At 41.9% G+C, this 25,686-nt stretch overlaps 2 protein-coding genes and 1 non-coding gene across 3 annotated transcripts in view; all 3 read left to right on the top strand.

Annotated features, from left to right (window-relative positions):
• LOC148840433 (protein WWC2-like) overlaps positions 1-4,349 on the top strand; it is a 71,220-nt gene extending 66,871 nt beyond the window's left edge. The window contains exon 23 of the mRNA XM_088913460.1: positions 1,357-4,349. Within this exon, the coding sequence (XP_088769586.1) occupies positions 1,357-1,423 (67 nt within the window). The 3' untranslated portion in view covers positions 1,424-4,349. The remainder of the gene's footprint in view (positions 1-1,356) is intronic.
• A 14,838-nt stretch (positions 4,350-19,187) lies between these two features.
• Positions 19,188-19,448, top strand: LOC148840432 (RNase MRP). Its single transcript, XR_016091631.1, has one exon.
• Positions 19,449-21,091: 1,643 nt separating this feature from the next.
• Positions 21,092-25,357, top strand: ing2 (inhibitor of growth family, member 2). The gene is made up of 2 exons (XM_088911907.1): positions 21,092-21,467; positions 24,085-25,357. Exons 1-2 carry the CDS (start codon positions 21,329-21,331, stop codon positions 24,759-24,761), a joined length of 816 nt encoding a protein of 271 aa, XP_088768033.1. The 5' UTR covers positions 21,092-21,328; the 3' UTR covers positions 24,762-25,357.
• Positions 25,358-25,686: the final 329 nt, after the last annotated feature.

The raw sequence follows: 25,686 nt of genomic DNA, 5'->3' as shown, positions 1-25,686 counted from the left end.
CTTCTGCCGTTTTCTTTGGAGAAAGTCAGGCTGGTCTTGAGAGTGAAAAGGGCAGGATGGAGGCTGAACGTATTTTTTTCATACTGCTTTTCCCAGCTAAGGAAACCAAAATAAACCTACAGATACAGCTGTTCTGTGCGCTAATTAGAATTAATCTAAGATTAATTTTGAACAGGACTAATTAAGCATGATTGGGGATTGTCTTGGCATTCGTGGTTTGACTCCGTCGTATTTCAAGCCTACATTGCTGTTTAATATTAAACGCAAAGCTCAAAGCTGTCATTGTTGTGCCTTTTATATTAAATGTCATGGTGATAAATTGAGCCTCCGATAGTAGGTAGGTTACAGGCTTATGAAAAATATATATCTCATTTCAGCAGCCTTCCAGCTCTCCCCTTTGTCAGCACCCAGGTGAATTGGAATGAAAATGATTGGGATGTACTGTATTTAATGAGTAAAAAAATAGAAGAAAATAATAATAAGGCAGCTTTCGTTTGTCTGTGTTTTTCCTCACCGGGACTGGGGCGCTTTGTCCATATTTGTTCTTTCGTGACCCTGGGCAGTGGAAAAAGTGTGAGCGTGCTGGCGGGCGTCATTTTATTACAGCCCCTTCTGTACCACAACTGCGTGGCAGAAACTAGATGTGTCACGGAGAGACTTGCAGAACCTGGCGCGACAGTTCGCACAGGGAGCGCACCCTCTGTTCTGATCGGGTTCAGTGAGCGAAGCCCCGTACCTGCACCTTCGGCGGCTGTTTCTCTCAGACGAGACGTAGGTCTGTCCTTTGGTTTTCTCTGTCTTATCGATGTGCGGCTTCCTCTCTCCTCGCTCGAAAAGCACGACCTAAAATGCGTCGCGAGAAGATGAAGTTGCGTTTGTGCTCTCTTCTCGCCTTTTAAAAAAAAACATAATTAGCTCCTTCCAGCTCCAGGTTTTCCGGAGTGATTGAAGGAGGGAGAAAGCTGGACAGGTGAGGCTAAAAATGAAACTTAGCTTTGTGAATTCATAAAGCTGCTGTAATATTTAACAGGTTCGTAAAACTGGAACTGACACATCTTCAGGAGGTTATTCTTAGATTTGTATTCAACTCCATCCCTATTTGTTTATGTATTCAATCAGGTAGCTGCTTTAAATGTGAAGCCTTCACATTTATGATGACGCGGTGCATATTTTCCTCCCAAAATTTCAACATGGTGCTTATTTTAGAAACTTGATTTTGACTCTTGATATTTAATTTCCCAACATAAAAGGTTTTTTTCATAATCTCTTGGGGGGATTTCTACTTTCTTAGGGAAATGTAGACCTGACATTAAAATCTGTATATGTCCTAACCACGCTTTCTTCTTCTGTCTTTAGGGAGAAGATGGCCTATTTCACGAGAGCAAAGATAAATATACCAACTCTACCAGCTGATGATGTATGATTGTTTTATAGAAAACAATGAAGTATTTTTCCAGCTCAACTTTATAGCTGAATATTTTGATAGAGTAGCTATGTGGATTAAAATATATATTTTAAATAGTTCGATACCATAGCGATAAAGTATTTGTATAAAAAGTTGTAATTGAACACCATTATGTAAAAAATGGGTTTCTTTTTTCAGAGAAAACCAAAGTAGAGTAATTCTGACATTTATGGCTAATAATGTTTGTACAGTTTGTATGTATACCTGACATGGGTTTATTTTGTAAAGTTGGGTTACACGAACGATGTGCAGGGCAGATTATGCCTTCTGTTGAACAGCACTGCTTTCAGAAATAATATTCCGTTTGACAGAATGGTGTTCTGTTGTCTTCACTGTTTTCCTGTGTGTTGATTGTGAAACCGGGCCAGTGGCCACACAGTGTTGTCAAGTGAGGGTGTGCGTCTCAGTGTTAAGTACAATATCGGCAAGCACTTCCTGTTGTAGTTCCCGCCCTTCCTGTCCGTCAGACTTGGTGCTCAGCTGTTCAGCGTCATCTTAAAGGCCTTTCCAGCCCCAGTGCAACAACCGTGTTTGGAACAAAAAGCAAGTGTCGTGAATGTATAGTGTTATTTTCTGTTTTTTGTTACTGCACTGATTTGCATTTCCATTGATCTTTTTTGTCTTTTTTTTAAATTATGTTCTGCACCCTTAATAAGCCCCCCACTGTGTATCCATCGTTCGGGATGGGGGTTCGATTTCCCGTTCTATAGCGGCAGACAGCGCCAGTAAAAATGGAAAAGCCTTCTTCCATTACCCGAGATGTTACAGTGCTTTTTAAAAAAATCATTTGCTGCCTTTGTTCATGTATATGTCTTTAAAAACGAAAAACCCTTAAATAATTAAATAAACCTAAAATAAACATCATACCCTTGTGAAATGAAGGATTTCAGTTTTGCAGTGGTTTAGTTTAACATAATAGCACAACATAAGGAGTGAGGTTTTTTTTATCAAACCCATTTATTCTGCATATATATGTGTATGTAATGTTGTTGTTTTTTCTATAAAACCAGCAAGTACCTTCATGGTGTGCTGGAACTCCAGCCTTGAGAACAAAAGTCCAAACAGTTCTTGTCAATTTTTCATTACTATCCCAGTCTTTTGCTAACTTAATAAGCTGACATTTTTATTCCCCTTTTCAGTTACACTCGTGTATAAGGCTGGGTATTCTCCTGGAGGAATCTCAGGGAGGTACCTTGCTCAAGGAGCTAAAGCTGTGCCCCATACTCACCTGTGATTTAAACCCGCAGCCTCCCAATTATGAGCCCAGATCTCTAGCCACTGTTTCCCACTGCTGTCAGGGCACTGTTGCAGCAGATCTGCTGTGTACACTTGGCTCTGCAGATTGAGGGAAATGCACACATGATGTTCTGCTTGTCATTATAAACAGTTCTTTTCAGAACCAGGATATATTGGTTAAATATTTTTTTTTTTATCAAGAACAGTTAACCGATGTCGAGGCATACACTTATGATCTTAACTGTTGTTTTTTTACATACCTGGCAAGTACTATTTATGTGGTATTCGGTTTATCAGCCGAATAGGTCATTGAATGCTGTGGAGCAATTGTTTTTTTTTTAAAGAACAAAACATATCTAAAACTTTAAATCAGAAAGTGTAGGAATTCTGTAAGTGGGCTTTGTCTAATATCAGTGTGAAAAAATTAATGAACTTGAACTATTTGTAAGAACTGCAGTGTGCGGACTTAGTGATCTCTACATTTGAATCTCCCATTTAGGAGTTACCATGCAGGAGTCTAGTATGGCCAACATGTCACAGACAAGATTTGATCATTGCAGGGCAAAATGCAGAACTACTACAATCCATTAAATTCCACATTCATCACATTTTATCAGGGAGCATCCTCTTGAGAGTGTGTAAAGTTAATCATTGGCTTAGTTCAAGAATCTTTACCATTTGCAAATGATCAAGTGTAAGTTAATTCCACACTTAAAAGTATAAGGAAATAAAAACAAGGATTTTGGCTGTGGAGCCTTCTTCAGATGTGCGATTCAAATGAAATGAAGGTTGCTGTTTAAGCTTGCCAGACAGCGTGAGTTGTAAAATGTATGTAGAGATATTTTGGTAGAACTGTTCCTTTTGATTTATTTTTCATTTATTTATTTACTGTATTTATGTTCAGTTATGTACAGTTCAGTTCTGGACATTTAAAAGTTATTGTATTAACAATAGAGAGAGTTACAACCTCCATATTTTTAAATCCTAAATCATAACATTAAAAGTATTAGTGGCACACAGAATTGTGTATATCTCCCATTATAGTATTCCAGCCTTGTTTTTGTTGAATATTATAGCCTTGACATGCATTATTTTCCAGCTTTCATCACTAAAGGGCTTATTTTACAATTGAATTTTATATGCATGAAAATGTCTTCATGAGCTGACCACTGCAAAAGTGTAATTGATGTAAGTAGTTATGATAAAAAGTTGTATATCTACATCAGACATAAATGCCAGCAGAAGTTTCCATTTTTGTAACTATTTTGTACATGCATGAATTTAACATATCTTTAGGAGAATCATAGTTTTACTACTTTTTAGAATACGTTGAAATCGTTGCACCTAATCATGTTGTAACAGAATAAAAGCCTGGGTAAAACCCCTGGGTTTAACCCAAAAGGAAAGCTCAGCCTTGTATGGTAAAAATGTTTCTTACATGTTTTGCAAGGTTTTCAAATAACGGAATATGAAATGCTCAGAACTGAACTAGGTTATGAAACGTAATGTCAGCATGTATGTTTGTGGTCCAGTTTTGTTGCAGTCTGGAATGTGCTGTACAAATGTTAGAACACAATGTTTATCCTCTTCTCTGCACTTTTCATGTGTTCCAGTGATTGGTAAAAAATATATACCATTTTTAAACAAACCACGTGGAGTTGGGAGTTCTCATTTAAATCGCAACTTTATAAATCGGCATTTTCCTCATAACGGGTGAAGAATTGCCCCGTTCATATTAGCTTAGAAAAAAGAATGACCCTCAGTCCCTTTTCTATTTTAAAATCACAGAGGAGCCTTCAGCTGTTTCCATTGTGGGCTGATTGATTGAGCCATTAGCAGTCATAATTGACAGGTAGACGCTTATGATGATATAGCCTCTGGAATGAGTTTACTGCTTGCTGGCATGACAATTGTCAGAGGCAAAGAGGTGGCAGAAGGTGAAGTAAAAAAAAGATTTAAATAGAAGATTCTAAGCAAACAAGCAAATGAGGCTGCTAATAAAAACAATATCCTCAGTCATGTCCTAAACAGCCCCCTGGGGTCTGCTGTTCTGCTATGCCTGCTTGAATTTGCCCACGTTAATAACTTCCCTGGGATGCAGCCTCCAATGTTTTCCATCATTCCAATGCCTTGTTCAATACTGCCTAAAGCTCGTACAACAACTTACTAATCAATTACTTGAAATATGTCAAGCCAGCTTGGAGGAGGTCACTTCAGTTGAACTGCTGCAGAGAAATTTTCTTTCTATTAATTGAGCAGTTTTTGAAGTAGTTATCTGCGCTTCTGCGGCTCAAATTGAGCCTGACGTTCTGAAAGACACCTCTGTAAGAAGACAGCCTTGCGTCTAAGTGGTTGAATGTTCGATCCTTGGCTCCATTATTAGTCGCTCGAGGAAGAAAACGATGGAGAAATATGAGGTTGAAGAGTAACAGCATTGATGTTCCTTCACTTGATCAACACGGGTGTTAGATCAGAAACGAACCCATCGTTTCTTGAGTAGAAAAAAGAGTGGTAAGCTTCACATCTTCGGACACGCTGTGGAAATGTCTCCCTACGAATGTACTTTAGGTCAGCTGTGTTGACGCATCTCGGTGAATTTTCAGGGTCACAAAACCGGCAGAGCGGAGTAAGTAGTGCAGACATGAGGAGGCCCATGCCTTCTTGCATAGACCTTGTGGAGAATCTAACGCCACAAGCACACACGGCAGGTGAGATGGGGGAAAAAAGACAGACTAAGCAAAGCAAAGGGAATGCATTATGTTAGTGTTTGCTAATGAGGGTGAATGAATGCCTGTATGAAATCAGGAATCACTGCCTGTCCTGGAAATACTGAGTTTCACTCTCATGTTCTCCTTTTGAACTTGCAGGCATACTGCTGTCCGTACAGGCATGCGGCATCAATTGCATCAGCAACACATTCTGTGTGGCTTTGTTGTGTTCCAAGCCCGAATAAAAGCCTGCAATCATCTGCAATGGCTAAACAGCTTTTTATCCACACCAGCTTGCACTGGAGATGAGGAAACTGAAATAGTTCAGTGCAGATCGGTTCAAAGTGGGGCAATTAACATAAAAATTCAAAAGAATACAATAACTGGGGGGAAAAAAACAATACGAGGCATAGAGATCATATCCACGGCCAGTGTCATTTATCAGCGGCAATATTCTTGTATAGGTTTTTATAAATGTATGAGGGGAAGAATTCAATCAGCAGGCCCTCCTGTTCTCCATGCACTCAGGGTGCACATCAACAGTAAGTGTAAAATTCATTTTAATCATTACTAAATGCTATTCAAATTTCATCACATTTTTATTGCAGCCTTGAAATAATTTTGTCCATAGGAGTAAATAAATCAAATTTGCCAAATGCTTTTTTTCAACAAAAAGTTACATTGCGATAACATTTATATTTGTCTCGTTCAAATGTTTTTGAATTCAGGCAGCTCCCATCTACAGTAGCTTCCATCCAGTAAGGTTACAGGCACACCCAGTTGCAATAGCTAGGTTAGTTAGGCTGGCAGATTCAGTCTAATTTAAAAAGCACTAAATGTAATCATTCCTGACACTTATAAAGCACATCCCTGGACACTCCACTCAAAGCGCTTTACAGGTAATGGGGACTCCCCTCCACCACCACCAGTGTGCAGCCCCACCTGGATGATGCGATGGCAGCCATAGTACGCCAGAACACTCACCACACACACCAGCTCTCAGTGGGGAGGAGAGCAGAGTGATGAAGCCAGTTCATAGATGGGGGTTATTAGGAGGCCATGATTGGTAAAGGCCAATGGGAAATTTGGCTGAGACACTGAGAGAAACGCTCTGGGATTTTTAATGACCATGGGGACTCAGGACCTCAGCTTTGTGTCTGATCTAAAGGACAGGGTATGTTTTACAGTATAGTATCTCCATCACTCTACTGGGGCATTAGGACTCACACAAACCACATGGTGAGTGCCCCCTGCTGATCCCACTAACAACAGCAGCCTCAGCTGTCCCAGGAGGTCTCCCATCCAGGTACTGGCCACAGTCACACCTGCTGAGCTTCAGTGGGTTTCCAGTTGTGAGATGAAGGGTGACGTAGCTGCTGGCAATAATTGTGAGTACAGCTAAGCAGGTTCTCCTTTCTATATGTACAGTATGTTAGGTTGTGTGGCTGCCGTGAAAGGAAAGGCTGACGTTAATAGACCCGCTGAGCTGATCAAATCAATCAAAACTTTCAGAGGTGGAGAAGAGTCTCTACACCGGATTGCTGTCACTGTGGAGGTCTGGAGTTTTTTACTTATAACCCACCTTGAATGAAGATGGAGAAGAAATTATTTTACCTTAATTTGGAAAAGTGTGCTGCTGGGGTCAGCTTTTTAAAATGCATTTAAAGTGATATAACAGGGATGGTTAATTCATTTATTTAAATACAGCATTTACATACTATCACAGGGTGTCTGTGATAAATGTGATTGCATATCTAAAAGAGAAATTGTTTTATCGTGCCCTAGTTTAAAATGTCTTTGCCAAAACAAAATGTTGCACGTTGGCATTTTTCTGCAGCCTAACAAACTCACAGGTGTGTAATCGCAATGCAGCCAGTGATGTGTGTGTGTGTGTGTGTGTTACACAGGATGAGACCTTCGGTCATTGATGCTTATACAGAAAAGGTGATCCTGTGCCTTTATATCTGCATTCTACATTAGTTCTCTACATTGAGTACATCCCAGCCATCAGACAGAACTGTGGAATACCAGTCTAGAGGATGTACAGTAGTCCACCAATTTAGTTATAAGCAAGATTTCATTTTTTCAGAAGTGTGGATTGGACCATTTTTATATTGCATGACAACAGCACAGCACTAATATTCTGGATGCAAGTCCTAGTTCATGGCCTAAGGCTATGAAACCCCCTGATTGACAGAACCGCATGCCTGCGAGCTCCCGGGAGGCTACAGGGCCACTGTGCCGTGCAGAGCCCAGAGAGCCCTGGCTGACTAATCCCACACTATCCTCAGTGAAGCTCCACCGGTTGTGATGCTCACCTGTTGGGGAAAACCCAGTGACGGTCAGCTGAAGACAATGGCCCCGGCTCGGACCCGTGATCACGCGGTCACCAGCTGAACCAGGTCTGCACGTGGGGAGAAAGCTCTGAGATGAACTACTGGAACTTCTCCCGTACCTCCCAAAGGGAGTGGTGTCAGCCCGGCATTGTGCGGCCTCTCTCTGGGTAACTGTAGAGGTCTTGGGTATTAGAAGCTATTGAACTGGAATGAGAACAAAAGTGCATTCTTAATGAGGACAATTAATCCCATCTCAAAGTTTTGTGCTAGAAGGCGTCCCGCAGTTTTCTACTTGATGATAGAGGAGAGGATGAAACTTTAAAAGTAGGAAATGCTCCTATATTCTAATTGGGAACACTTTATTTTAACATTTAAATGCGACTTTTGTACTATACATGATTACCACTGGATTCCACTTCCCTTGTTAGCGTTGAGAAACAATGGCTCCAACCTCTTTTTCCATAAGTGATGGGCGGCTGATCCCCTTTCACTGATTAATAGCGCATTTTGGAAATAAAAGTCAAACTTTCCCATTGCTTTCAGACAGGAAAACCCCATTGTGAACGTCACACTTCCTTTCTTTTGTCATTCTAATGTTCTAAGCTCTCGCAACTAATCTCAAAATAATAATAAAAATGTATTCGTATTTTGACTTACCGGCATTACACACGGATATCTGTGAGAAGTGTTCTTTGGAAAGGCAAAGTCGATTGTTGTTTATATCAGCATCCACCAGTGAACAAGAACAGAGAAAGACCCCGCGCAGAACAGCCGAAGGATTACAGAAACACAATCCTGGATTTCCAACCACATCTCTTTCTTTTGAAAGAAATGGAGTTGAAAATTAAAACTGTTAAGTCTGCTCCGCATTAAAGCTTTTGCCCCAGCAAGAGTGTTGTCTTATCTGACTCAGGTAACTGCTACGGTGGGGAGAAGAGTGGATCAAATTATTTCTCAGCTGAAGAGCAGAAGCGCTTGGTGGAATTGTTCTGCAGCTAATGTGGCCTCCGTAGCCACGCGGATTGAACAACTGCTTTCATGAATTATTCTGTCGTCCCAAAGCAAGATTACTGAAGCTGCTTTGTGTTCGCGAAACCCACTGTTGCTGCTTGTAATGAGACTGAAGCCTTATTGTTGTTTTAATGGCATGTTTCTCTCCACAAGCGTAATCATTTGTAGAAGAAGGGAAAATCATTTATGCAATCAATGCAAGATCTGGTTAATTTCGGAGGGAACTTTCTTCTACCAGTACAATTGAAACTCAGATACCTGTCACAAAGAGTTTTACGTGGAAGCAGGTATAACACTCTTCAAGCAGCAGCAACAAGCAGTAAACAACAAAAATAGTTCACTTCCTAAGCGCTGCATAACGCCAAATCTGTGTGTGTCTGTAGCAAATCTAATAAGCAAGGTCCAGGCATATTAATAACTTTGTGATCGGTGGTATTGGTTTTGGTTTAACGGCTCTTGCACTGTTTGTAACTGAGTGAGACCAGATGCAGTACTTCCGAGAAATCACACTTATGAGGCCTATCATAAGAATCTCTACTGTTGTTTGTTCTGTTTCTACATCCAGTGTAAGAAAGTTCAGCATTAGAAACCAAGTGAACTGATCTGTTTTCAGCTGTTGTACAGTACTTGTAGTCAGAGTGATTTAATTGTGCAATTGGCCAGGGATGACGGGCATGAAGAAGGCTTCCTGCAGCTCCATTGCTCTTTGCTCTTGTCAACTCTGAGGGGCTAAGCAAGGTGAGATGGGAGACCTCTTGGGAAAGCCAGGATGCTGTGTAAAAATGGTGTGGGTGGACCAGTAGGAGGGATGCACCCCTTTGGACCATGCATAAATGATCATTCATTTTAGAGTTTCCAAACTATTCCGCCCATATGGTGACCAGGGACCTGCAATATAGTGGGTTCTGTCCTTCAGATGAGGCAGTAAACTGAGATCCGGACTACTTGGTCAATAAAGATCCCGTGATGCTCCTAATGAATGTAGGGGTGTGAACCCTGGTGTTTAATTTTATCTCAAAGCAAATAATAGAAAAATGATTGAGTTCTTTGGTAATTTCAGTCAACTAAGATCTTTATACATCTCAATTATTTTTCTGATTTTTAAGCATTTTTTTTCCTCCCGATGATGTCTCTTTCAGTTACAATGCTCTTATATACAGTGAATACACGGAAACACAAGACAGAGATTTCACACACCACCAACGTAGGATGAGGCTATACCGTAAATTTCGGAGTGCACAAATTACAGTGCCATTAGGGAAGGTAAGGTAAATGGGTCTGTAGACTTAAAATGAACAGATATTCGCTTTCAAACAGACACCGGCAATCAGTCATCCAAGCCTTTGTGACAACCTCTCTGGAGAGAGAGATTCTCTCAAAGCTCTTCAAAGAGATGTCGTGGTAAAGTTCGCTCTTGATCAAAGTGGGCTGCTGATAGCATATGAAACCTCGTATGATCTAGCCACTCTGAGTCTTAACTAAGATTTAAAGTCTCCCGAATCTTAGACTCCTATCTTTCAGTCCTTTCAAATCCTGTGCTTTTAGAGCTCATTGAGCCCAAAGAACGTCTGTGAATTCTGCAATTAAGTACATTGGAATTATCTTAACACTAACATTATCTAAGACATTTCTAGATTTTTCACTAAACGGTAGGTCTCTGTGCATCGCAGTAGTTTTGGTGTCAGTAAAACGTGTGTTATCTCTGCTTTCCCGTCTGGCTGAAACTCACTGCGAAGGAAAGTAAGGCAAAATGAAAGTAAGCAAAATCTCTGCTATCCTTAATTAATTTGCATTCGTTTCTCCGAAAGCATATGGCCATTACCATTACAATTATTGAACTCAATATGCCTTTATAACACGTCGTATAGGGGACCAGATGATTCTCCTGAGCTTATTTTGCACTCCCATCAGACTCAATTTTGTGGTTTTGTTATACAGTATGTCAGACCCTGTCCTTAAGGGAAATAACATCGCCAGCTGCCTTTTTTAGGTTAGCGATCTCAATCCTATAAGAGAAGTGGATTATTACTGTTGACGCTTGCAGCCTTTTCAAGTTTTTAAGACATGCCTTATGACCTTTTCTAAGACTGTAAATGTGAGGAGGTACTGTAGCGTGCGCTTGCGACAGTAATCAATAGTAATGTTATTCATAGTGAACACGCTTGTTCAAAGGGTCTGCCTTTATTCTTGGCAGTGCTTATATCTTCAAAAAATGCCAAGCGTAAAGTGACTGAAAAAACATTTTTTTCATCGGATTTATCGTAATTCTTCTCTATCCACAAATTTGCGCTTCAACTCGCCTAATCCATTCATGATAAAGTGGGCTGTGCGTGCGCGATACATTGCGTTACTCTGCCACCTAGTGGACATTAACCCGCAGTACAATGTGTCACAATTCTTAAATGAGCGTTTTTCCAAACGTTGATAATTAGTTGCATTCTTAGCAGGTTAGCAGTAATGAGAAGACATGACGGACCCGTTTCACTTCTCTCAAGTTTGAACTTTCCCAATAATTAGTCACAGTCCTGCTATGTCTTGTTAAAAAAAACCCCAGCAAAACACAAAATTTATTTACGACGTTGATGATACAACTTATTAAATAGAAAATGTAACGGTTGCAGCCGCTCTGTAAAGCACAATCCACCTACACGCCTCTCAACATGAGGCACAAACTGTTCAGAGCCGAAAATGAGTTCACACAGGCGCCTTTGACAAATCAGTCAGGGGTGCTAGTTAGAATCGGGATTTTTCACATCTATTAATGTAGCAGTGCCCACCCGGAGCCTGGTCCTTTCTGCAAGCGGTTCACCAGAACAACGTAGATCTATCTTTCAGTCTGGGAACGTAGTGAGAACACGTTTAAAAATATATAAATATATATGTACAAATGAATACAAATAATTAAGAAAAACAAAAACGAAAATAAGTTACATTTAGAAACTGATTTCGTGCTTCCATTGTTGTACCAATAATTCCCTAATTAAAATTAAACTAAGTCAGGTTCATCTGAATGCGATTTGATTTTAAAAGAAGGTCGTTTACTGGCTTCAATTAACTAAATAAATGGAGCTTATTCAATTCCACAGCCCTAGAGCCTCAAAATAATCTCGGTCTAGATTTACAGTTCCCCCGAATTTCGCTCAGAGGGAATAAAAAGCCTGCATGTCGCACGACGAAATCAATATTGCAAAATTTGAGGTTTTAAGTAGCTTTGAACTAACAAAGTCTGACGAATTGATTTAAAAAAAGATGTTGTTTCTGTTGTTTAGAACTACAGAAAATAGATCACACCTTGCTCGTGGTGTAATGACGGCCGTGCCTTCATCGGGGTCTTTGATAAAAACATACCATTAGCGCATCATGCAAATCGGTGCTCGGTGCTCACGAGTCTTGCCAGCGTCACCCGGGCTTCGTCCTTCACACCCGGCACCGCTGGTTGAAGAGCACGTGATGCACGGGGCAGCAACAGCTCTTGACTTTGGGTACCTCGCACTACACAAGAGCATGGCGCACAGTCGCTGGCACTGACGTAGCCGCTAATAAACTTGTTATGAATGAGACATGTCTACATTTCTACTACTAATGTCTGCTACATTAGTAGGAAGAGCCATGTACTCCCAGGTTATTGATCCTGTATTAATGTTTTTTCTAAGGGTTGATGGTTTTTGCAAGGGATGTATGCGAGAATATGCACCACCTGTACTGAGGTGGTACCCAGCAAACCTCAGTCACTGGTCTAGTTGATGTTGGCTTGCTGCCCGGGTGTGGAAAGCCAACTGCAGTAAGTTGTGTGGGGGTGAATACGGTGCACTGCTGCTCGATACCATTCTCCAGCTCACAAGACAGGAGCTGCTGCGAGGGCAGGATGGTACTGCCTTGGTCCGTGCTGTTCTGTACACAGCGTGGGAGACACTGTTAGGAGGATGTCTGCTTCATGCTCACTGTTCCTAAGTGGTTAAAGGAGCAGGCTGAATAAGCTCAGTAACAATGTGCCCTGGCGCTCATTTTTTATGTGATGCTCTTTTTGTTGTTGTTGTTGTTGTTGTTGTTGTTGTTGTTGTTGTTGTTGTTGTTGACCAGATTCATACTGACGTGACTCCCAAGTGGTCAATTATTATTTAAGCACTTGTGCAGTTTACAGCCCCCCAAACTGTCTCTTTCAAAACGACGTGCTGATCGCAGAAGGCAGTTTGAAACTGTGCATGCCAAAGCTCTGCACCTTGACTTTAACTGCGCCTGCAGTCCAGCGCTTGGCGAAAACAAGACCACCAGGCAACTGCGATCAATCTCTAGAGCATTTACTCTGAGTGAGAGCTGGCCATGGCCGATCACAACACAATTAGAGCAGTGGAGAGCAATATGGACATGGCCTACCAGTATCAAAGAGTTATTTCAAGCTGTTTGCTTTGGATATTGTATATTTGATCCTGATCTGCTGTGCAGTGGGTCTCCTGCTGAATAATGAGTGCCGTGCATCACCCAGGTGGGCACTGTTCTGTAGTGGGGGAAGAAGCAGGTGTTCTCCTGTATGGAAAGTGCTTTGATGTGCTTTGCGATGCAGACTGCTACAGAAAAAGCAAGGAATTATGATTATGATCTCTAAACTCTACAAACTGCTCCCCCAATCAGATCCTCCAAAACAACCGAATGCAAGCTCAAGGTCAACCATCAGACAGGTGGCACTACTATAATTAGACTTAGTTAAGAGAGTTTTTTTTAATTCCTTTTAAAACACAAGGATAGTTACTTCTTCCCCAGGCTATGATACAGACGTCTTGCTGTTTGAGGTTCAGGAGATATTGTGTAATGTATATACTCCCTGCTCTCTGTCTTTGTTCTGTAATGAATCACGTTCACAATCATATACCAACAGCCTGACAAATGAACCCTTTTACCCTTCTCCATAGGTGTCATCACTGTGCTTGTAAACCTCATCTTGAAAAGACAGATGTGACAAATGACAGATCTATAAATGAAAAGGGGCTTTAGTTCAATTGTTACATTAGAATTGCATCTATACTCCAGAGAAATAATGACAGCAGCAAAATACCTACTCAAATCTGTTCGTCTTCCCAGCATAAAGAGACGTTCTTACAATGTCTGTTCTGTAAGTACACCTCACATTCAGGGGAAGATGTAATTATCGTGAATACAGAATTGATTTTTGTTTACTCTGAAAAAAAGATAGTAAAAACATTTTTAAAATAATTCCTGGCAGAAAATGAGCCGTTTTTGGAAAATGACAAAAGATTGCAAGTAACATAATTGCCATAATCAGATTATAAAATCTTGGCAGCAATCTATTACATTTGCTTCTCAAGAAAATGTACTTATTAATTATTCTGGTGATTATTTAAGACAAAAGCACAAATATGGACAATGCTGCCATGTATCACCAGGCAGTGGCATATTATCACTCATATGTCAATGCAATAACCGAATATGTACAGTACAGTTTTCATTTTTCTCTAAGCAAGTGGCTGCTACCTCACAGCTCTTTCTTCCTGGCTTTTATTACAGATTAAGGTGCCTTCTGTGTGGAATATGCGTGTTGCCCTGTGTCTTTGTGGGTTTCTTCCAGGGGATCTTTTTGCCTGTCACCTCCCAAAGTCACCTCCAATGTCCAAGGTGAAATCCCATCTCATGCTCTGTATGTGTCAGGCTGGGCTCTGGCTCTAAAAGAGGATATCGGATGAATGGATTTCTCTCTAAGCAGCATATTGTAAACAGGTTAACAAACTAAATTTGTGACCTTGAATGTTTGAAACCTTTTTTTAAACAACAAACACAGCATTAAAGCGGAGCAAATATTAAACAGGTACTGTAATTTTTCCTGCAGAATCAAATGACTCACTGAAAAAATCCAGAAGGAAAGAGTTATATGCTGCTGCTAGAGTAGTCCCAAAATACAGCTACCAGAGAGAGAGTACAGAGGAGAGTAAAACGCATGTATATCTGTCGAGAAGATTGCCAGGCATGGGGATTTACGTGTACATCCTGAAATGAGCCACAGAAAAACAAAACAATATGATCATACATTCTGTGATTCGTGAATATACTGGCAATGCATTCGGCTTGATAGAGCTGGGGAGAGATGTCTGTATTGTCATGTCTTTTCATCGAGAAATGTTTTGATTTGTGCTGATTCTGTTATCTCCCAGCTCAGGAAATGCGAATGTCCTGGCATGCTGTCAAAGGCTCAGTAGGCGAGCCAAACTGAACTTGTGATTGTTGGAGACTGAATAACAGAATCTTATTACAGCCACGGGGGGGGGGGGGGGGGGGAATAAGGGGGGTATTTATGAAATGTGCCATACGGCAATTATTATTGCTTTGTTTACCAATAATTACACGATTGCAATGCAAAATTTACATGAAATAAACAAGAAACTGAAAATAATGCAATGTTAATGCTGACAAAGCTAATAACAAAAGATTATTACACTCTAAGTTGTACAAAACTATATTTCTACATGTGCTTAAATCATTGTTATGCATTTTAGTGCACTTTTTTGGTCCAAAATGTAAGACTCCACATGTTTCCCATGATTGAGCTAGTCTGCTATTATGTGCTGTTAAAGAGCTGAAATGAAAACATTCCAAAACGCTTTTGAGACATTGCTTTTAGCCTATTTTCTAACAATTACAACTAATGGATTAGACCTGGGTTATTCCTAACTCAACATCCGTAGCCACCCACTTTTGTACTGGAAAGCTATTGATGAACAGCATGATAATCTGTGCACAGTGAACTACTTTCACACCCAGTTAGAGCACAGGGTAAAACCAGCCCTTAGGCGTTCTTGGGACACTTAGACAGAAAAGACTTCCCAGCAGATAGGAGACGCAGTTACATGTCACACAAGTACATAAGTGATACACAGCTAACTTACAGCTAATGACCAGATGGAGTGATGCATGAGATGACTGCCCCATGCTAGTGCAAGGGAGATTTTGGATGGGGCTGCGTAGGGGCATATTGACCTCAGCCAGCTCTTATTGATTCTGAGGAAGCATGAATGAAGGACAACAGCATATGTGAGTGGTGGGAAATTTGAAACGGCTATCTGGCCTCAGCCACCTGAATTAACAAAGACTGTTAAGAAAACAAGCCTCAAAATTGTTTAAGGTTATCAAAGACTAGACCACATAAAAACCACATGGGTGGTGCGGTGGCTCTGTGGCTCAGGATCTGCGCCTGTGGCTGGAAGGTTGCTGGTTCGTATTCCCCTGCTGGCAGAGGAATCCTATTCCATTGGGCCCCTGAGCAAGGCCCTTAACCCCAGCTGCTCCAGGGGTGCTGTATAAATGGCTGACCCTGCGCTCTGACCCAAAGCTTCTCTCTCCCTGTCTGTGTGTCTCATGGAGAGCAAGCTGGGGTCTGCGAAAAGATGAATTCCTATAGCAAGAAATTGTATAGGGCTAATAAAGTATGGTTTTGTTTTAATGGTGTGATTAAATTATTCTTTGATTATCTGAATACTCAGAAACAATTTGACTCTTGTCGTACCATGGTAAGTTATGGGAATGAAGATGAACCCATATTCAAAGGTCCAGTGTGGAACGTTCATTAGTTTGTTTGGGTGTTAGGAGTGGAAAGTGGAAAAAAATGAAGAGACTCTTTTTCAGCTGAGCTCAGAATGCAGATTTTCTCAGGGAAAAGTGAAATGCGCTAGAACTCTATCAAGGTCTAATCGCTGCCTTCTATCTGCTACAGACAGAGCTTGTGACAGTATCAGGACAGAAGAAAAAACGCCCAAGGCAGTGTAATTGTCATGAAATGATTCAACCAAGCTCAACACCAGGAAGGTTGCTATGGTTTGGATGTTAGTTGCAATGAAGGAATGTATAGGACACACACACAGCTTGACTGAAGACCATCTTGTCTTGTTAGGAACATTATCTGTGAGAGAATGGAATGGAGGTCATTGGTCATCTTTGCTTACACAAGCACAGCGTTTCGTAAGGGCTAAATTCCACCCTCTCTGCCAAGCTCGATGTTCACTTAACTACGATTTCAGAAACAAAAAGCAGTCTAAAATGTAAAAAGAGCAGGTTGGATATCTTGTTTAATGAAGGAACCCCCTTTCTCATACCCTGAATCTTGGTTTTCCCTAATTGATGTCTGCCAGGTCTGGAATAAGCCATTTACATTCCTTCTGCTCAGGGGAAATTGAGAAAAAAACTGTAGATCAGCTGTCTGTCTTGGTTTATGCTGAAATAAATCTTCTGAAAATTTGACTTTAGTATTGACACAGACCCCTTGTTATATTTAGAGAGATTCATGTAAAACGGTGTTTTTTAAAAAAAGCAAACAATTAAAAATGTGAGAATGAGAGTAGGCAGTGATTTTAAGAACAATATTCTTCAAAATCGTAATACTGATGCTCTGGGGATTATTCTAAATGTAGAATTGATCAACTAAACTGTTCTTCAAGCGAGGCAACATAAACATATCAAAGAAAATGTAGGCCAGGCAGTCTTTTAAAAATGTTTAGATGTACAAATTGCCTAACTGTCCTACTTCTTAAAGAAACAAAATTAGTACAGAGACGCCTTGCTCGTAATACTCTAGGAAGCTTTCAAATTCAAGGAAAACACTGCGGTAAATGAAGAGGTCGGGGTCGCAGAGAATCGCAGTCGTCAAAGATTTTAATTCTGGTGCGGCTTTGAACGCCGGAGGACAATAATAAATACTTTTTATCCAATCGCGACAGGAGCGGGATCAAACACATTACGTTTCCTCTAAGGAACGAACTCTATGAGGTATGTCTTCTGGATACGAATCCATGTACAACAACAGCTGACGATGCATGGTTGATAACGACACCCTCTACCTTTATTTTTGCGTATCACGAAACTACAGTACATAGCACATCCGTGTAAGTGAAAAGGATAATAAAGGCTGTGAGCTGCAGTTGCCCTCTCCTGCCTCTCTTCGTGCACCGCCGACTCTGCCGGGGAAACTACGGGGGGTCACTACAATATAAACATATATAACTGAGTGATAGAAAATAAAACAGTCATAAGAATTATAATATAATTATATAGTAATAAAAACTATACAATACATATATAAAAATGCACAGTACATTAGATGGATTAAATGGACCAAAGTAAGACAGGAATAAGAAAAAAAAGTTATAATTATGTTTAAAATATCAAATGCTATAGTTAAAAGAACTGTAAGTGAATTTAGAAATATCCACAGCTGCAAACTCTGGACTGAGCATATGTAAAGCTCAACAATGTTTGTCTTTCATTTTTATGTCTGCTGCGGAGATGAGATGCGGAATCGTTGTACAGTATTTACGTTTCCACATCACCAAATAAATTGAGGAGGTTCATAAAAGTGAAAATGTTAATTGCATCTATATAGCTTTAACGTTTGTGGCTGTGATGTAGTCGAAAATATATTATGCAAACGAAGATCACATTTGTGTTCATCGTTACTTGCAATGCAGTATCTTCAGTTAGTTACAGTAATTGAATATTGTGAACCTAATGTCAAACGTTGTAACAATTCATATTTTCTTTTGATTTCTTTATTGTGTCATAAATTCAGTTAATTTCATTACATTGATTTCCTTTGTTTTAACACGCAATTAAGCAAGTATCGGGTTCGGTTATTCCGTTATCAAAAGTGTCCGAATAATGGGAAGTCTTTATTTTTGCTTAAAGCATTACTTTACAAATGAATACTTCGGTTCTTTCCACGCATTTCATAGTTTTTTTATTCCTTTTAGAGAAGTTCTGTTTATTTTTAAAAGGCCCTGTGCTGTCTTCACAGTGAAATAACCTATGTTTTTTTAATTTCAGCTGACTTCGACGAGTTTCCTCTTTTCTCTTTCACCACTTAGCTTGTTTCTCCATTCTAACAGAAAAGCAAAGTATTTGGGAGGGATGTAACTTTAAGATAATAATAATAATGAATAGTAAATATCTGTCGCTCAGATGAAGAGCGAAGCCCGGCCCTATTGCTTTAAAAAATGCTTTCCCATGAACCCCCAGGAAAAAAAAGAGACATCGCTCTTGAAATTATTTTCCAGAATGTCAAAACGGAAAAACACTCAATTAAGAAGAAGGGTTTTGTATTCCTATGTCCCCCGTTGTAACCCTCTTCCCAAAGCAATAACTGAACGCGAGCAATCAGGGGAAAAAAAAACAAAAGGGGGCGTATCCTCATTTGCATAAAGTACCCCCGTGTTTTCCAGCTGCAGCGTTGCTTTAAAAGCTCTCGTCCGCGGGGATTCATACCTGCACACTGGGAGCTCATGACCTATGCAGCGGGTGCAGGGGAAAGACGCCTTGGGTAATAAAGCAGAATAAAAAAAAAGTTGGCATGCACCTGGCGTGATTTTCACACCATGAGCGGGAGTGCCTACTGCGCTTCGGCGGTATATAACGGCGGGCGTGGCCACTTTGACGTGTAGGCATTCTGGAGACCTGTCTACTAGGCTACCAGCTGGGAACCCAGTTTCTCCTCCGTGCGCCTAGGGGAAAGTCCCCGGACCCGTGGCAGAGAGTGCCTTTGCGTGAAGCAGCCTGCGGTCTGCACGTCACTACACCTCAGCTAAGACGTCCTCGGACCGAGCTGGGTGACGTCAGGCTGCACTCGTCATAGCGGTGTAGTAACGCAGGTGGTGTGTACTTCCAGTGCATCAACAGAACGGGGCTCATTCCCAGAATGCCGGTTCTTTTAAATTTTGGGTTATCTTACTTTATCAAAGTTTACTTATCAAATGTAAACTTTTGTGAGCGTGCAGCTCACAAAAAATTAAAAAATAAAGACACACCCTGACCAAGCACTCAACGCGGTGTTTGGTCTGCCGAAAAAAAAATACGAAATAACCATGCCATGTCTTTACTAAGTTTTTCAATTCGATTATGTTATATTTCCTCTGTTAGAGGAAATATAACATAATATAACATTTTTAACATAACATAATATAACATTTTTATTTTCTGTTAGAAAAACACAATGCAATAAAAAAATTAACGGAAAATTGTGTTATTTACTTACTATTTTTTATTGTAAGTGAACTTTTAGTTAAAAGGGGGCACTCCAGGTTAATACGAGACTATTTTACGTTAATTAATAACATGGACGACACAAACTGGTTCCGCCTAATTACTTGATTATGGTGCTTTGTTAAATTGCTGAATACAATCAAAACGATAGTGTCAATTACCGTAGCAAATAAGAAATTAAGTCATTTTGAAACCCACGAGCAATTACGAGTCGCTTCATAAACGTCGTTTAGACTCCAGCGACAGTAAACTGCGCTTAAAACAAACTTTTATTCGTCAATTCGATATGGATTTTTTTAGCGTTATTTTAAACGTGCTTTAATTTAATCTACACTTCCTGTTAAGTCACAAATTCGGGATTCCCCCACAAAACAATGTATAAACCAAACTAAACGTCTGCTCCACGACACCACCCCCTCCTTCCCCGCCGCTTGAGCGTTTGTGAGAGGAAGCTGGGGGGAGGGAAATAACCAATAAATAACTTTATACCAACAAACTACAGAACTACAGGAGGAAGCCCCCCCACTGGAGGACCTAGACCTAGTTTTATTTTATTTCCTTATTCCCCCTGGTTTGTGCGTGAGTCCGTTTATCTGACACCACCAAGAAAAAGAAAAGGAGAGAGAGAAAGAGTACTGTTTACACTATATGTCAATATTTTAGGATATGTTTTGTGGTTGTCGTAAACGTCTGTCATATGCCTGTAGATGTTGTTTTATTTTTTTGTTTCATGTTAATTTTATTTGCTGTGGCAGCACTGATTGTGCACCCATCGGTCATGCTAATAAAGCACCTTGAACTGAATTGAATTGAGTACTGTTTACACTATATGTCAATATTTTAGGATATGTTTTGTGGTTGTCGTAAACGTCTGTCATATGCCTGTAGATGTTGTTTTATTTTTTTGTTTCATGTTAATTTTATTTGCGGTGGCAGCACTGATTGTGCACCCATCGGTCATGCTAATAAAGCACCTTGAACTGAATTGAATTGAGTACTGTTTACACTATATGTCAATATTTTAGGATATGTTTTGTGGTTGTTGTAAACGTCTGTCATATGCCTGTAGATGTTGTTTTATTTTTTTGTTTCATGTTAATTTTATTTGCGGTGGCAGCACTGATTGTGCACCCATCGGTCATGCTAATAAAGCACCTTGAACTGAATTGAATTGAATTGTGCAGGGGGACTTTGGATACCCAAATACTGTGGATACCGCTTTAAGGCGGCCGCACTCGCGCACCTCGTCCCCGGGAACATGCAAAACCGCGGCGCGCTGCCTTATGGGGGGCCGCACCGGGGCGCATGCGCAGTCGGAGGGGGGAGTTCTGTTTGAAGTGGAATTGCAGTTGGTCCGGCGGACCGAGCCGCACAAGAGGCAACACAGTAGCTACATTATCCTCCTCCTCCTCCCCCCCCCCCCCTTCCCCACCTACCAAATGCCCCTTTCCTGAAGTTGCCCGCTCGCCTTTATTTTTGTTGGTGGTGGTGGGTTTTTGGTTTGTTTTTTTTTCCCCCTCCTTCCATGCATCGCCACCACGATGCTGGGGCATTACCCGAACGTGGAGAAGACCCAGCTGGTCAGCTATGTGGAGGATTATCTCGAGTGCGTGGAGTCGCTGCCTTTGGACCTGCAGAGGAATGTCTCGCTGCTGAGAGAGATCGATACCAAGTACCAGGGTAGGTCACTTTTTCGGCGTGCGATCTGCGCCGAAAAGGCGACCCTGATTTCCCCTACCCCGTCTCCTCTCGGTGCGGCTGCAGTACGACACGGGCTGAGCTTTGTTGTGTGCTTTTTCTACGCGTGTGTGTGTGTGTATATATATATGTGTGTATTTCGCTCACTCCTGACGGCGAGGCTTGGCGTCGCGGGTGTGTGAGCTCGTTGGGCTGCCTGGGGGACGGATCTAAATGGACCCTGCGCGGTTGTCTCCTTTCTCCCCGATGCCCAGCACCGACCACCAGCCCGAGGGGCGACCGCGGGTGTGCGCTCCCAAAGTCAAGACTGACTTCGGGGAATCAGCCATTTTGGCAGCGGATGGGGTGAGAAAACTCGCCCGGCCGGCGCTGTGCACAGCACTTTTAAAGAGGTGGCGGTGTGTTGGCAAGGGACTGCACCCCCCGCTGTTTGCAGCGGTCCTGCTCGACGTCAGTACCGGGGGGCTGCCGTGCCGGCTTTGGTGTCTGAGGGGGGGCTCGACGGGCACAGTCCAGCCTCCCCCAGTTGAAGGAGAGCGCTTTTCTCCTCTTCCCCAAACCGAGTATCTGCAAATGTCACGCCTGTTCTATATCCACGCCGCCGTGCCGAGGTACGGTTTGCAGAGACGCCGGGTCCGGGGGTACACGCAGCTCTGTATGTGGCGTGTCAGTCTCCGGGGTTGGCACCCAACAGTAGTGAACAGTTTTCTTCTGTTTAAGAAAAGTTTGTTTTTTATTATTATTATTATTTAGCCCACAATTTATTGCAAAACGCTCTCGATCCGTGGAAGACGGGGAAACGCCAAGGCGTGCTGAACCGCGCGTTTTCGTCCTTTTGTGCTGTTTTGTTTTTTGTATTAAAACATCTATGAATACATTTTACTCACAGATCAGAAGTGTCGTCACTTCCTGGATATCAACACACGGCCTGAACGCGGAAGTGCTGCTGCAAAGACATGTTTCGCTCTTTTTTTTTAAGGTTTCAGTACATTCAGTAGATTTCCAGTTAACCAGAGTTCAGGGTATTACGATGATCTGCATTCACGCATCGATCCGTGTTACATTTTCAAGCTGCTGCTTCCCCCAAAATACCCCACCCATTATCGGAAGAAATGAGCACACTTTATTCGTTACGAGTCCAGGCGCTCATGTCAACTCTGCAGAAATTACTCCAATAGGCAGGTTAAAATAAGCACCAAGTCGTTTCACAGCAGTAAATTACTTTAAAACACAGTTGATGCTAACGAAAAACTGGCTGCATCTATGTTTTCTCATAATTCTCCAGGCTTACCTTTCAGTTTATGTAATGAGTTTGTATTTTATCAGCTACACGGAGTCCACGCTGCTGTTACCAAGCCCACGTTAATACCGGTTTAGTGAGAGAAGAGGGCAAGTGAATACCGTTCGTTTCAATACGAAGAAAGTGTATGAGCTCGCAGATCTAACTGTGCATCCATTTTATTGTCATTTCAGTATGTGGCATTAGCAAATCTATTGTCTGTGCCTTTAGATCAGATAGTAAGTTGGGCGTTTGGGCAAAGAACGTTTAAAATATGTAAGTTGGGGAAATTGACTCAATTTGTAGTGTTTTAAAGCACGGCCTTTTCGAGATCTAGTAGAAATAAGGATATACCCACACCTGACTTTGGAGAAAGCAACTTAGGGGTGTAACCTGGGTGCACTTAATCTCCGTTCGTGCTTAAGAACGGGAAAAGAGCTGTCAGTAGTTGTAGAAGCATTTTAGGCTTTTTAAAAAGCTCAGGCAAAGAAACAAGTCCTACTTTTATTTGAATGCATCAAAGGTGCTTTAGGAACTAACCCATTCTTCAGATTTAATGTAGTTTTTAACATCCTAGGTGTGTATTATTACAAATACCAGACTAAAGCAGGCTCTGCCTAACTTACACGGCCATTATTGGTTTTGCAGTCCAGTTTTCAAGTGTAGTGGTAGCAGATTTTACATCGGGTTTGACGGGTAACGCTGGTGGTAAATGAAATTTATAAAAGGTGTCAGAATTTACATCTGGTCTCAGCGTGGTCATGTTTGCCTCATGTAACTGCTGGACATCATCCAGTTGGGTGCTGTTCTTCAGTGGTGGATGATATTGGGCCCCTGCTGTGTGTAAAGTGCTTTAGGTGCCATGGGAAGTCTGCATAAAGGCAGTTGTTACCGTATGAAAAGGGGCAGGCTCGGACAAGTGTGCGTTAGGAAAGCACGCTTGGGCTTTGTCTCTGCCTTGCAGGGTCAAAGGTCCTAGCCATGAGCAGAGCGGATTAGCAGCTGGAGACTGTGTTGGGGGGGGGGTTGGGCAGGGTACCCAAAAAAACTAATTCCAAGTTATTTAAAAAAAAAAGAAGTGCACATGTTTGTTTTTTTTAAATGTGATAATGGACCATTTCTTATTACAGCTGCCGATTTTGGAAGTGCCCAACTGGGAGGCCCTCAGAGAGTTGCAGGAGTCTGTTCAGCTGAGAGTCGAGGTGCCCTGTGCATTCTCGGGGGTCGAACGAATGGAAAACGGAATGATTGGCGCATCTCTGCTTTGCACATGTACAGGCCAGTGTGCTCAAGATAATCCCCGTTTGTTGTCCCCTGCAGAAGTGCTGAAAGAGGTGGATGAGGTGTACGAGAGGTTCAAACGGGAGCCGGAGCCGGGCCAGCGGCGGCGCCTGCAGAGCCAGCTCCAGCGCGCGCTGATCGGCAGCCAGGAGCTGGGCGACGAGAAGCTGCACGTGGTCGCGCAGATGCTGGAGCTGGTGGAGAACCGCGCCCGGCAGATGGAGTCGCACGCGCCCTGCCTCCAGGAGCCGGCCGAGGCCGAGAAGGGCGCGGAGAAGGGCAAGCCGGAGGCCGCGCCGCCCGAGAGGGCCTCCGCCCGGCGGCCGCGCCGCCAGCGCAACAGCGAGAGCCGCGACTCCTGCCACGCGGCCAACGGCGTGGAGGAGGCAGGCGAGGAGCCGGCGCCCAGGGAGAAGAAGTCCAAGTCCTCCAAGAAGAAGAAGCGCTCCAAGGCCAAGCAGGAGCGGGAGGTGTCCCCCGTGGAGTTCGCCATCGACCCCAACGAGCCCACCTACTGCCTGTGCAACCAAGTGTCTTACGGCGAGATGATCGGCTGCGACAATGAGGAGTGCCCCATCGAGTGGTTCCACTTCTCCTGCGTCGGACTCACCTACAAGCCCAAGGGCAAGTGGTACTGTCCCAAGTGCAGGGGCGACAGCGAAAAGACGATGGACAAGAGCATCGAGAAAGCTAAAAAGGACAGACGGTCTAGGTAGTGACCCGCGTCGGCCTTCTTGTTGTCGTGTTGCTGATGAAACAATCTTTCTGGAGACTAAGCGGCGTTCATTTTTGAACCCTGGGTATGAACAATACATCGAAGCTGCCGAACACCTGTTTTCAATTCATCTGTTGCTGCACTTAGCCGAGAGGGACAGTACGCAGGACAGAAACAGTGAGCGGAATACTGCAGAGACCTCTCCATGTTTCCTTAAGATTACTGCAGGTGACACTGCCATAACTGCTCTGTATAGGTGCATTATTATGTGACTTGTGACTTTATAAATGGGGCTATATTGAGGAACTGAACATAAAAAGATTACAGGTAAAAATCGTAAAAGTATATACAACTTCGAGCATTGATAGAACAAGGCACAAGACTACATGTAACTGGGATACACAGTATTTGTAGGTGATGTTGAAAAGATATCTTGTAACTTTTTTTTAGTCAAATTAAAAATTCTGGCCTTTTTTTTTTTAAAGTCTTCCAAAACCAGTGGCAAACTTTCACTGATTTCACTGTTCAATAATATTTGGTATTTCTAATTTAATTTTCTTAAGTTTTTCAGTATTTAAATAAACCTGTGCCAGCGATTGTCTATGTAGATTTATTTTAATGCAGAAGAAAACAAGAATTGGGGGATGGCGGTATATTGTTTATGATTATTATAGCTGGAAGCGATAAGCTTGGTAAATGTCATTGAGTTGCGTTAAGAATTGTATCATTTCATTTGCTTGCATACAAGATGTTATAACACTCTAGGTTCTCAGAAGAATACGTTTAATCTTCTGAAGTTTTTTTCTGAAAGTCCTCCTCCAGTACTGGCACAGTGTACCATTCCAACTACTTTTTGGATGATCACTGAAATCTATAATGTACAATTGCTGGGACCTGTGGCACATCTTTTTCCTAGTGCTGTGATG

Source organism: Atractosteus spatula, chromosome 1 (genome assembly GCF_055471065.1).
Source record: "Atractosteus spatula isolate fAtrSpa1 chromosome 1, fAtrSpa1.hap1, whole genome shotgun sequence".
Lineage (NCBI taxonomy): Eukaryota > Metazoa > Chordata > Actinopteri > Semionotiformes > Lepisosteidae > Atractosteus > Atractosteus spatula.
Note: the sequence above shows the minus strand (reverse complement) of the source record. Positions and strands in the feature narration are given on the sequence as shown.